The sequence below is a fragment of the Ranitomeya imitator genome, chromosome 5 (genome assembly GCF_032444005.1).
Source record: "Ranitomeya imitator isolate aRanImi1 chromosome 5, aRanImi1.pri, whole genome shotgun sequence".
Lineage (NCBI taxonomy): Eukaryota > Metazoa > Chordata > Amphibia > Anura > Dendrobatidae > Ranitomeya > Ranitomeya imitator.
Window position 1 is genome coordinate 19,519,470 of NC_091286.1, and position 13,713 is coordinate 19,533,182.

General features: G+C 48.4%; 1 protein-coding gene across 1 annotated transcript; it reads left to right on the plus strand.

Annotated features, from left to right (window-relative positions):
* Positions 1-5,407: 5,407 nt before the first annotated feature.
* On the plus strand, positions 5,408-12,036 carry YPEL5 (yippee like 5). Its single transcript, XM_069768367.1, has 3 exons — positions 5,408-5,544; positions 10,531-10,676; positions 11,230-12,036. Exons 2-3 carry the CDS (start codon positions 10,536-10,538, stop codon positions 11,452-11,454), a joined length of 366 nt encoding a protein of 121 aa, XP_069624468.1. The 5' UTR covers positions 5,408-5,544; positions 10,531-10,535; the 3' UTR covers positions 11,455-12,036.
* The last annotated feature ends 1,677 nt before the right edge of the window (positions 12,037-13,713 follow it).

A 13,713-nucleotide genomic window follows, 5' to 3' on the forward strand; every position in this document is an offset into this window, starting at 1 on the left:
GTATCTACCACCGACCATATGACGGTAATATCAGTGTTGCTCTTTGTATAGAGATTATTTTCGGCAGCAGTGTGGTCATCTGCTGAGGTTCTCCTCTATTAGGGTGTGTCATCAAGTTGTAATCAAGGTTACCTGGTTAGGGGCCCACTGAGAAGTTTCGCGCCCCCCTGAGCCAAAACCCTAGCTACACCTCTGAGAGGGGGACACAGTGTGAGTGGACAGTGTGAAGAGGGGGCCGGTATAGAAAGGAGAGGTCAGTGTGAAGAGCATGTACCATAAGAGGGACAGTGTGGGGGTCATGTTTTGTGCAGACAATATAGTGAGGGGCAATTTTTCATTCAGGAGCATTATAATGACACTTGTATCTTTAAGGGCGTCATGTGGAGATTTTCTGCAAAAGAGCCGAGAAGATGGAAATATGCAGAGACGAGTTGTGGATGATAAAACTCATCATGGGATCTGGACAAGATGAAGAAAAGAAGAACGACTCAAGAGACGACGTCATCTATAAGGTTCCTGGATGTAAATGTTATTTGTGATACTGACTAAGTCATGTTTTTATTTGTGTTAGGAGCATTAAAGGGGATGTCCAGGTTTGTGATGAGTCTGCAGTCATTCTTTGTGACTGCAGACTTCTGTCTTCTCACAGTGCGCCCTGCACGCTGTCAGGATTCTCTCGTGCTGGCGATTTACATACATGCGGTCAATGCTGACTAGACATGTGTGGCCTCACTCAATGAAAATGAACTGAGTGAGGCCGGGCACGTCTAGTCGGAATGTGGCCAGAAGTAAACAAATCACATACTTGTGCTGACATGACCGTCCACCGGCAAGGGAGAATCCTAAAAGTGCGCAGCGCATTACGCCGTAGCCTGGAGCCTCATTATCAGAGGAATATGTCAGTTAATTGTTTTCGTAAAGCTTTATAGTGCAGTTTTACGTCAGGGAGGGATGGTTAGGGATGAGCTAGCAAGGTGCAGGGACAGGTAGTGATGGCTACTTGCGGACATGTGCGACAATTGCGGTTTTGCGGTTATACAAAAAACACTCCTAGCAATGTTTTTTTCCATTGCTGCAAGTACCGCATTTGCCGGATCGCGGCAAAACCGCAAGTGCCGCACATGTCCGCAAGTCCCATAGGGAATAAATGAGACTGAATGCAGTGTTGCCGTAAGTGATCCGTTATGCGGCAGATGCGGAAAAACTGCCGGATCTGCTGCAAAAGGCGACTTTCACATCAGCGATTTATGGCAAAGTCACTGCCGATAGTGTCATACTCACCAAAGGGGGAGACAGCGCTAGGGGCAGCAGAAACTCTAAATACGGCCCTGCCCATATATAAATACTGCCGTCATCTCAGGGGTGAAAACAGTTACAAATATTTAAAAAAAAAAATAATTTTATTATATTATTATTTGGATTATATGCGGTATGTTTAAATCAACTCTTTTTAGGATAATAAATAATAATAAAAATTAATATATTTATCCCATAAAGTAAATGGCTAAAAGGAAAAAAAATGGCAGAAAATAGTCACACAGTTTCCTTTATTATGTTTTTGAATTTTTTAACGTGATAAACCATAAAAAAAAACTATACATTTGGTATCACCATAATCATACCAACCCATAGAACAAAGTGTCCTGGTCATTTTTAATCCAAAGTGAATATTGCAAACACAAAACTCAAAATATAATGGTGAAATTGAGGCTTTTATTTTACGGGTTGTTTTTTTTTATTCCAATTTTCTTCCTTCTTATTCAGTACATTACACGATAAAATGAATGGAGTCATCCCAAACTACGTCTCATCCTACAAAAAAAATAGTCCCTATGTTATATCTATGGAAAAGTAAAAAAGTAGAGATTTTGTAAGACAAGGAGGTAAAAAATGAGAGCGCAAAATGATATTATTCGGTTCAATCTGAAACATTACTTGGGGCTTAAAACGTAGGAAAATGGATCCAGTATATTTTAATAAGCTGGAAAGTCATCTCATGTTTTTTCTCCAATCATATCAGAAGCCAGATACAATTCCCCGTCATCTGTTTATTATTATTAGTGAATCATTTGGCAAAATTTCTCCTGCCTTTTATCCACCAGAAAATTTAATTATTACTGCCCTCTAGTGGTGATTACATAAACTGCAACTTTCTAAATTGCTTTAGCTTTGTGCAAGTTATCAAGAACTAGTGATGAGCGAATATACACGTTACTCGAGATTTCCTGAGCACGCTCGGGGGTCCTCCGAGTATTTTTTAGTGCTTGGAGATTGTTTTTCTTGCTGCAGCTGAATGATTTACATCTGTTACCCGGCATAAGTACATGTGGGGATTCCTAGGCAACCCCCACATGTACTTATGCTGAGTAACAGATGTAAATCATTCAGCTGCAGCAAGAAAAACGAAATCTCCGAACACTAAAAAATACTCAGAGGACCCCCGAGCGTGCTCGAGAAATCCCGAGTAACGAGTATATTCGCTTATCACTATCAATAACCCGTCTCGCCACCGTCCATGGACATGATGACGACTCGGCCTCTGGATGTGAACATGTTCCCATTCACTGACAGTAAGCAGAGGTCTTACACATAATTTGGAATTGGAAGATAAAGAATATTTAAAGTCACATAAAGTTCTCATTGCATAGAGATTTGAGTTGAAACACTTTTGAACTACAGTATCAGGATTCTGACCCCAACTGATTGTTCGGATCAGGATTGCTCAGGTTCTGCGTGATCATGCACACAGCGGTGTATGAACCCATAGGCTAAAAAAGGCAGTACACAGTGCAATGTATCCAGAAAAGATGGCAGAATCAAGATCTCTAGTGGGACTAAAAGTTTTAAAAGTCCCAAAAGTTAAAAAATAAAGTAACTCAATGGAAATGCAAAATGATTGTGGAGCTACTGACACAGACTAAGGGACCTTTATAGACGCTTAGGAGCCTTTGCAGGTGTTTCTTGTTAATTATTCTAATTAATGAGATAATGACTTTTGGGTTTCCATTGGCTGTAAGCCATAATCATCAACATTAACAGAAATAAACACGGGAAATAGATCACTCTGTGTGTAATGACTCTATAGAAATATATCAGATTCACTTTTTGTATTGAAGAACTGAAATAAATTCCCTTTTTGATGATATTCTGATTTTTTTAAGAACCACCTGTGTGTCATATATCGCATTATCTAGTTAATTAGGCTAGATTACATTATGCAAATCAGCAGCGGCATAAACAAAAAATAAAAATACATATTCAGTACAACAGCAATTATAATGATCGGGAGAATAAAGTTAAATCAATAAACAGTGGGAAAAAATGTAAAAAAAAAAAAAAACAATTGCAGATTTGCTACTTTTTTTTCACCCTCACTCTTAAATAGAAATTATAAAAAGCAATAAGCAAATTATCCTGTACTTACCCCAAATATGAAAAGTGAAAATGTCAAACTGTCCTGCATAAGGCTAAGAAAAAAATGAAACACGTTAAGCTCTTGGGACGCAGCTGATCCAAAAAAACTTTTTATTTTCCAGAAAAAAATGTTTTTATTCTATAAAATAAAACCTAAAAATAATATAATCCTATACCTACTTTGTATTGTCATGTAGAAGAAAGTATAGTAAGCTGTAAAAGATTTAAAAAAAAACACAAAAAACACACGTAGTCCCGGCTTCCTGCAGATCATTGACAGTGTCATGGTCATGCTGCTCGCCCACGACGCGCGCTCCCCCGTGCCGCCTTGCAGCAGAAATAATAATAATAATAATAATCTTTATTTATAGAAACTTTCCCTCTTCAGTATCGGAGGAGCGCGGGGGGCTGAAGCTCGGATCCAGAGTTTGCAATCTCTGCAGCAACGAACATGTAAGCACTGCGCTCGTTATCTAGGAGACCGTCTACCTCTCACAGACTGCAGCGGTGGCTGGTAACCTAGACAACGAGCAGTAACCTATAAAGTAAAATTCCCTCCGTTCTTGAGATTTTTAAGTAGGAGATAAAATACTAACTTTACTGGATTTTCCAAGCTCTTTACCATTTTAACCCATTTATGATGATGATGAGAGAGCCCCGTTAAAGAAAAGTTCATCGATCCCTTACATGTACCCGAAATGGGGAAAATCCAGGGACAAACCCTCACAATGCCATACAGACAGAAAAAACAAACAAACAAGTTATGGCTTTTTAAATAAGACAATGAAAAAAAAATACATAAAAAATAACTCGCTCTTTTTTTCCCCATGAAGTTTTGGTTGCTGATTTAGCAGCAAAAGTCACCGACATCGCTGCCGGGAGAGGAAGCGAGGAGAGCGGCGGGGGGGATGCAGGCGGTGCTGCGGAGGATTGCTGGGGGATTGGTGGGGGAGTACGGATTATTATTTTTACACAACACCGGTGGTGTACAAGCCCTTGTTTAATCCCCTTCCCCCACCATGACGTATATATCCGTCCCCGACAGGCTGTGGGTGTATGGAGCCTCAATCAGCAGCGACCGGCGCTGCCTCCGATCGCAGCCGTGTGACCGCAGTCATTTGCTGACCCGATCCTGCGGGGGCGTCAGTCTCATCCCCCAAACCATGACAGTGCCGATGGCTTTCCATGGTCGTAGGGTCAATTCATCCCCCAAACCATGACAGTGCCGATGGCTTTCCATGGTCGTAGGGTCAATTTTCTTTCTAGAAACTAAAATTATAAAAACTGTAAAAAAAAAAAAAACCCTCATCTGATTCTTTTTTTGCAAAACTTCCACCCAAAAAAAGAAGTAAACGCTGATGAAAACACCGGACGTGTCCGAAAATGGCGTCAATAAACTCTACGGCTCAGCGCCACAGAACGAGCAAAAAATAAAAACGGTGCAGAGCTCAGAAAATGGAGACAAAAAAATGATTTTATTTTTTTTACAAATTTTGTTTTTTCACCATTTTACGACACTGGGAGATCTCGTCCTGGCTTTTCAGACATTTTATGGTAAGACCAATGGCGTCAGTCACAGCGACGACTGAAAACGCCCAGATACAGCGAAGTCTAAAACAGGTATGGCTTTTGGAAAACTGGAAATTATGGACGCTCAGAACATGGACGCTGACAGGGGGCGCTCTGTGCACAGCGCTGGGTACGGGGGTATACAACAGAATGGAAACAGAAACAAGGCCTCTTGCATAGCAACAATAAGGTGCCAGTGTGTCCATAGCAACCAATCAGACCACTGCTTTCATTTTTATTCTGGAATGACACAATAAAGGCTGCGCTCTGATTGGTTACATGTCAGAACATCCTCATTAGGCTCCAGTCTCCGAAGCGCATGCGTACTATGTTAACTGACTGCTTACCTGGGCGGGGCTTGAAGACGTCACCCAGCGCTCGGCTGTCGCCTCCATTGAGGCGGGGCCACAGATTGTGACTGGAGCGAGTCATGAAGCGTCAGCGTGACGGACAGGCCAAATAAGGAAGTGGGCGGGGCTTAGAACTGGTTACTTACTCGCAGCACCGACTCCTCCGCCGCCGCCAAACACCGGGAGCTGAGCGCCGACTCCGGAGCACCAGGTGACCGCGGAGGGCAGTGGGGGAGGGATGTGGTGTGCACCGGTAACCGGCTGTGGGCCCAGTATGGCGGGGATGGGGCAGCCCCGGTAACCGAACTCTGCTCGTTACCCCTCACTGAGTGTGTGTGACGTCACCGAGGTAGTGTAACGTCATGTCACCCAATATACACCCGGACAATCTCCCCCCCCCCCCCCCCGTAATATAAACCCGGATAACCCCCCCCCCCCCCCCGTAATATACACCCGGACAATCTCCTCCCCCCGTAATATACACCCGGATAATCTCCTCCTCCCCCCCGTAATATACACCCGGATAATCTCCTCCCCTGTAATATACACCCGGATAATCTCCTCCTCCCCCCCCCGTAATATACACCCGGATAATCTCCTCCCCTGTAATATACACCCGGATAATCTCCTCCTCCCCCCCGTAATATACACCCGGACAATCTCCCCCCCTGTAATATACACCCGGATAATCTCCTCCCCCCCCCCCCCCGTAATATACACCCGGACAATCTCCCCCCCCCCCCCCCCCCCCCTGGTAATATACACCCGGACAATCTCCTCCCCCCGTAATATACACCCGGATAATCTCCTCCCCCCCGTAATATACACCCGGATAATCTCCTCCTCCCCCCCGTAATATACACCCGGACAATCTCCCCCCCTGTAATATACACCCGGATAATCTCCTCCCCCCGTAATATACACCCGGATAATCTCCTCCTCCCCCCCGTAATATACACCCGGATAATCTCCCCCCCTGTAATATACACCCGGATAATCTCCTCCCCCCGTAATATACACCCGGATAATCTCCTCCTCCCCCCCGTAATATACACCCGGACAATCTCCCCCCCTGTAATATACACCCGGATAATCTCCTCCCCCCCCCCCCCCCCCCCCCCCCGTAATATACACCCGGACAATCTCCCCCCCCCCCCCCCCTGGTAATATACACCCGGACAATCTCCTCCCCCCGTAATATACACCCGGATAATCTCCTCCCCCCCGTAATATGCACCCGGATAACCACCCCCCCCCCCCCCGTAATATAAACCCGGATAAACCCCCCCCCCCATAATATACACCCGGATAATCTCCTCCTCCCCCCCCCCCCGTAATATACACCCGGATAATCTCCCCCCCCCCCCCCCCCCGTAATATAAACCCGGATAACCCCCCCCCCCGTAATATAAACCCGGATAAAACCCCCCCCCCCCCCATAATATACACCCGGATAATCTCCTCCTCCCCCCCCCCCCCGTAATATACACCCAGATAATCTCCTCCCCCCCCCCCCGTTATATACACCCGGACAATCTCCTTCCCCCCCCCCCCCCCCCCGTAATATACACCCAGACAATCTCCCCCCCGCCCCCCCCGGTAATATACACCCGGATAACCCACCCCCCCGTAATATACACCCGGATAATCTCCCCCCCTGTAATATACACCCAGATAATCTCCTCCCCCCCCCCCCCCCCCCGTAATATACACCCAGACAATCTCCCCCTGGTAATATACACCCGGATAACCCACCCCCCCGTAATATACACCCGGATAATCTCCTCCCCCCGTAATATACACCCGGATGATCTCCTCCCCCCCGTAATATACACCCGGATAATCTCCCCCCCCCCCCCCCGTAATATATACCCAGATAATCTCCCCCCACCTGTAATATACACCCAGATAATCTCCTCCCCCCCGTAATATACACCCAGATAATCTCCCCCCCCCCCCGTAATATACACCCAGATAATCTCCCCCCCTGTTATAATCACCCAGATAATCCCCCCCCCCCCCCCGTAATATACACCCAGACAATCTCCCCCCCCCGGTAATATACACCCGGATAACCCACCCTCCCGTAATATACACCCGGATAATCTCCTCCCCCCGTAATATACACCCGGATAATCTCCTCCCCCCGTAATATACACCCAGATAATCTCCCCCCCCCCTGTAATATACACCCAGATAATCTCCCCCCCCCCTGTAATATACACCCAGATAATCTCCTCCCCCCCACCCCCCCGTAATATACACCCAGACAATCTCCCTCCCCCCCTGGTAATATACACCCGGATAACCCACCCCCCCGTAATATACACCCGGATAATCTCCTCCCCCCCGTAATATACACCCAGATAATCTCCCCCCCCCCCCCATAATATAAACCCGGATAACCCCCCCCCCCCCCATAATATACACCCGGATAATCTCCTCCTCCCCCCCCCCCCCCCGTAATATACACCCAGATAATCTCCTCCCCCCCCGTAATATACACCCAGATAACCTCCCCCCTCCGGTAATATACACCCAGATAATCTCCCCCCCCCCCCTCGTAATAGACACCCAGATAATCCCCCCCCCCCCCCCCCCCGTAATATACACCTAGATAATTTTCTCCCCCCCCCCTGTACAATAAACCCGGACATATCCCCCCCCCCCCCCCCCCATAATATACACCCGGATAATCTCCCCAACCCAACCCCCCCCCCCCCCCCCCCCGTAACATACACCCGGGTAAACCCTTCCCCCTCCCTTAATATCGTAATATGCACCCGCATAGTTTAATACCCCCCCACCCCACCGATATATGCACCTAGACAACCCTCCCTCACCGTGACATGCAGCAGCATAATCCGCGCGCCCGCCCCGCCCCCAAATATGCACCCAAACAATCCCCCCTGTAATATACGCCCGGATAACCCCCCCTGTAATATACACCCGGTAATTCCTTTCCCCCCTCCTATAATATACAGCCCTATATAATCGTCTCTCCTGGCTCCCGTGTCTCGGGGTCTGTGTGCAGCTGTTGCTCTCTGGTGTCAGTGTTCTGCCGGTGTCCTGGGCATGCTGCAGGACATATAGGGCTACGGGTACGCTCCACGGTCAGTAAGCACTGTGGGTTGGACGCTGTGGACTTGTGCAGAGTCCAGATGTTACAGCATAGTGGATGGGATTGTAAGACATGTCCACAGACGCTCACCTGTGGAGACTGACATGTGGCTCCTCTCTCCAGACTGCAGCATGTTTACATTGTGGAGATGCGGATAAATGTCCCCATACAATGTATTGGACGCGGTGATTCCTCCCTCCTTATGTACTCGTGTGCCTTGTTATCTGCTTACGTTTAATGTATTTGTCTATATTTGCCCCGTATTCACATGTAAAGCGCCATGGAATAAATGGCGCTATAAAAATGTATTATAATAATAATAATAATAATAAATTCCGCACGGTTCAGTGGTCACATGAGGAGTCACCTGCGCTCAATAGACGGCAGCGGACATGAGTAGCGTCCAAAAAGCTGCATAATACTGACCATATTCCATACACGGCCCCTGCTGAGTCTCCCGGTGCCCCCTGTAGGGGGAGGGGCGTATTTCCCCAGCACTCAGCTGCTGGAGGCCATGATCAGCTGTGGGGGGAGGGCACTGTTGATGTTGTGATGTCGGTGGCAGCACAGTGACCGCCCAGGGGCAGGCGCAGCCTCCATTACTGTGCTCCTCTGTACACACTGCAGATGTAGCAGAGCTGACTGTGTCCTCGCCATCAGTGCAGATTGTGTGGTGGGCTGTTCTGCAGCGTTATTACAGTACACCAGGGGTGGGCAACCGATCTTCCCGAGGGGCCACAGAAGACACCGCGACTGTTGTGGAGGGTGAAATTAATTCTGCTCCATATTAATATTGTTACTGCGTATTGAGCCAATCGATGCCCCAGAGTTTATAGGAAAGGGTTAATCTCACGGCTGCCTCTATTCTGCCCTTGTAGTATGAGCAACAGCTCCCCCAAAACAATGATGCCCCTCAGCCACGGTATACTGGACCCCACAGCCCTCCACATACAGAATAATGACCCCCGACAGCCCCCCAAAAGTATACCAGACACAGTATGATGGACATCACAGCCCCCCAAAACAGTATGCTGCCTCTCAGCCACCGTATACTGGACCCCACAGCCCTCCGCATACAGATTAATGACCCCGACAGCCCCCCAAAAGTATACCAGACACAGTATGTTGGACATCACAGCCCCCCAAAACAGTATGCTGCCCCTCAGCCACGGTATACTGGACCCCACAGCCCTCCACATACAGAATGACCCCGACAGCCCCCCAAAAGTATACCAGACACAGTATGATGGACACCACAGCCCCCCAAAACAGTATGCTGCCCCTCAGCCACGGTATACTGGACCCCACAGCCCTCCACATACAGAATAATGACCCCGACAGCCCCCCAAAGGTATACCAGACACAGTATGATGCCCCTCAGCCACGGTATACTGGACCCCACAGCCCTCCACATACAGAATGACCCCGACAGCCCCCCAAAAGTATACCAGACACAGTATGATGGACACCACAGCCCCCCAAAACAGTATGCTGCCCCTCAGCCACGGTATACTGGACCCCACAGCCCTCCACATACAGAATAATGACCCCGACAGCCCCCCAAAGGTATACCAGACACAGTATGATGCCCCTCAGCCACGGTATACTGGACCCCACAGCCCTCCACATACAGAATAATGACCCGACAGCCCCCCAAAAGTATACCAGACACAGTATGATGGACATCTTAGCCCCCCAAAACAGTATGCTGCCCCTCAGCCACGGTATACTGGACCCCACAGCCCTCTGCATACGGTATAATGACCCCGACAGCCCCCCCAAAAGTATACCAGACACAGTATGATTGACCTCATAGCCCCCCCAAACAGTATGATGGTCCCACACACAGAATGATGACACCCACGCAGTATGATCCTCCATAGCCCCCGACACGGTGTGACAGCCCCTACTAGTGAATGACAAAAATCTACTCACTTTCCACCTGTTCCCCCATTGCACAGGATTCTGAGCCATTCAGGGTCTTTAGAAAGCTGCCATCTGTTATAGCGCCCTCTTGTGGCTGTCACCAGCACCCTGTGCCCTCAGTTCTCACTGTTCTTCTTTCCCATCTTGCAGAGACCATGGGCCGAATCTTCTTGGATCACATCGGGGGCACCCGCCTGTTCTCCTGCGCCAACTGCGACACCATCCTGACCAACCGCTCCGAGCTCATCTCCACGCGCTTCACCGGGGCCACGGGCAGAGCCTTCCTCTTCAACAAGGTGCGTCCTGGAGGGGGTGCAAGGAAGTGATCTATTACTCCCTGTTATCAGCCATTACTGGGGGAGAGACGACTGTAGCACTGGCGTTTACAAACTATTACTCTCTGTTATCAGGCATGTCAGGTTTCTTCTCCCCCTGGGGACGTGTCCAGGAGGCTGCTTTATGAACCCGTACCGTAAACCCCCGAGGGACTGTTTAGTGAAATCCGCCCTCCTCACCTGCCGTCACTCCCCCCAGTTTCGGCCGCTCCCGCAGTCTGTTCTAGCACCGGAGGTGATGACGCACTTTTTTTTTCAGTTACTTGACCACTGAGGCTCGTAATTGGCTGCAGCTGTCAAGGGAGTGGAGTGACGTGTCGGAGGACCACTGCAGCTGATCACAGGCCTCAGCGGTCATATGATTCAAGGACTGGACGTCATCACTTCTGTTGCTGCCACAGTACTCTAGAATAGTAGATCCGGGGAGGTGAGTAAGTGACTTTAGCATTTAGATTTGTGCTCTGGATGCTGCCGCTCCTGTGCCTCCGTTACCGCTCGCTCTGTTTCCCATCAGGTGGTGAACCTCCAGTACAGCGAGGTCCAGGACCGCGTCATGCTCACCGGGCGGCACATGGTGCGAGACGTCAGCTGTAAGAACTGCAACAGTAAGCTGGGCTGGATCTACGAATTTGCCACGGAGGACAGCCAGCGCTACAAGGAAGGCCGTGTCATCTTAGAGCGCGCCCTGGTCCGGGAGAGCGAAGGCTTCGAGGAGCACGTCCCGTCCGACAACTCCTGAAACGCTCCTTCCGCTTTTGCTGTTTTTGTAGTCCCTTTCGAGTTAAACCATGCAACAGATCTCTGCAGCGTATTTGCCTACACCGTTACCTTTGCCGTCGCGTCTTGTGATGAGACATAGAGGAACGACGAACGATCGGAGCGCGATCATTTCTCTCCGGGTTTCGGGTTGTTTACCATTTTTCGAGCATTAATTCTACCAGTGCCGTCTTAAATGGTCTCAATGGAGTGGTCCCCCGACATAAGCCCAGCCCCCATCCTCCGTGTCGATAATTCCATTATTTGCCGAATGTAACGACTATTCTCATCGGCCACTCTCTGTATGTGAGATCCAGTGTTTGCTGACGCTTGTGCTGGTCACCGCATCATTAAGCTGCTTGGGGTTAACTGGTCATTTGATTTTATTTTATTTGACGGGGGATTCCATAATCAATCCCCAGCACATAACCCATGAGTCTGATGTGATCCAGGTGGTGTGGACATTATTAAAAAAAAAAAAAATTCAAATTCAGAAATGCTCCATTTGTTTTATGTCTATGATGTAGGATTGACCATAGTGCAATAAATGAAAACGTCTCTTGTATCTGAGTTTTGGTTTTAAATCTCTTCCGAGCTGCTCTAGGTGATGTTACCCTGATGGCAGCCATGTCTCCATGCTCCTCTCTGCGGTGGCTGGAGTCTGCACAGTGCATATGACAGGTTATCGCCTCTCCTGGGTCTCCGATCAGCATCCATATGTAACTGTGGCTGTGGGGACACACAAGGGTCAGTGCGTGCTCTTGTCTGCCGGCCCGAGACCGCATGGACCAGGGCTCATCCCATTGAATGCTGACTCTCCTTTTTCCATGGGCATAATACTACTCCGACAACACACGGTGACTGTAAAACCATGTGACAATACTTTGAGCCACAAAACAGACTAACACATAGACCAGTCCCAGCATATTCACAAGATGGTGCAAAATTAGAGACTCACCCTTCCTCTGACTCACGGGAATTAGAGCTACTGCGACTCCGGGACTTCCAGGGCCAACTACCAAAACCTTTGACACCCACAAGTTTGTAACGACAAGCTTAGGAAGCTGACAGTCCATTGAGACACGTGGCCAGGTGACCGGATGGTCACGACCTGCCTTCTAACATCTCCATGGAGCCAGGTTGACCGGTGGGTCCCATTCCTGGCTTCCTAAAACGTATCGATGGGTTCAGTGATGGTCAATGGAGCAGATCTGTATACTTTTATCCTGGGCATCCTGTAAAATGTGTCCCTCGTGCTGGAGCCATGATGTCCTGGCTGCTGTCCTGTTGAGCGTTCCTGGTTGTGGTTTTGTAGAGAGTCTCTTGATTCTTTCAGAAGGATAGAAAATCACTTTTTGATACCCACTTCTGTGGTTCAGGTCATCATCCACAGGTCGGGTGGGGTGGTGGGATGAGTTTAACTCTTATTGTTTGAGTATTTAATCAGTCTGCATAGTTTGTCCTTCTCTGTTTTGCAGGTCAACAAACTAGCTGCCCTGGACAATGTGTAATCAAAACATTAACAAACATCTTTTGTTCAATTACCCTGCTTCCCAAGTCATCCAAGATAACACAATATGCTGCAACAATCGTCAAATCGAGAGTCAATGTTAAAGGCTCATGAAAACAATAGTCTGTGTTTCTGGACCAACCGAAGACGGACACACAAATTCAAAAGCCAACATAAAGATAATAACTTATGTCTCTGGGCCTACTCAGTTTACGTCTGGATAATTTAAGACCAAGTGCTGTGTCATCACTCGCCATATTACATCTCTCGGAAGCTCCATTATATTTTTTTTTACCCATTACTGCCCTTCAAAGACAGGCAAGCTACAGACTAAAAGGGGGCAGCTTATCCACCTCATCCGTTGGTTTTCCTGAAGAAGGGTACTTACGTCCTGGAGTTGTCCAGGAGAAAGCATTGTGGGACATGAAGATATAGGACTTTCCCTGACCCAGTTGTCTGGCTAGCGGTATAGCACTGCTGTGGCCAGAGCGGTTCTCCAACAGAAATGTGAGCAGACGGCAGCATAATTAACTGATGCGTCTGCCGGCTGCACAGGACACGTCGGTCTGGCTCTCCCCAATGACGAGGGGTGCTGTGCTCATGCCTACAGTGATGGATCCGCTTCCGGGGTATGCAGAGGCAGGTGCTGTGTTTGGGGCATTGACTGCTGATAAAAGCAGTGATTGACCCAGTGGAGCGGCGGCTAGGTGGAAGCCTGTGATGACACTCTGC

What these genes read in the sequence shown, in the direction of transcription:
- YPEL5 (XM_069768367.1), top strand. Translation starts at nt 10,536, where the DNA reads ATGGGCCGAATCTTCTTGGATCACATCGGGGGCACCCGCCTGTTCTCC. An exon ending in GAGCCTTCCTCTTCAACAAG is followed by an intron (nt 10,677 to 11,229) that starts GTGCGTCCTGGA and finishes GTTTCCCATCAG; the next exon opens with GTGGTGAACCTCCAGTACAG.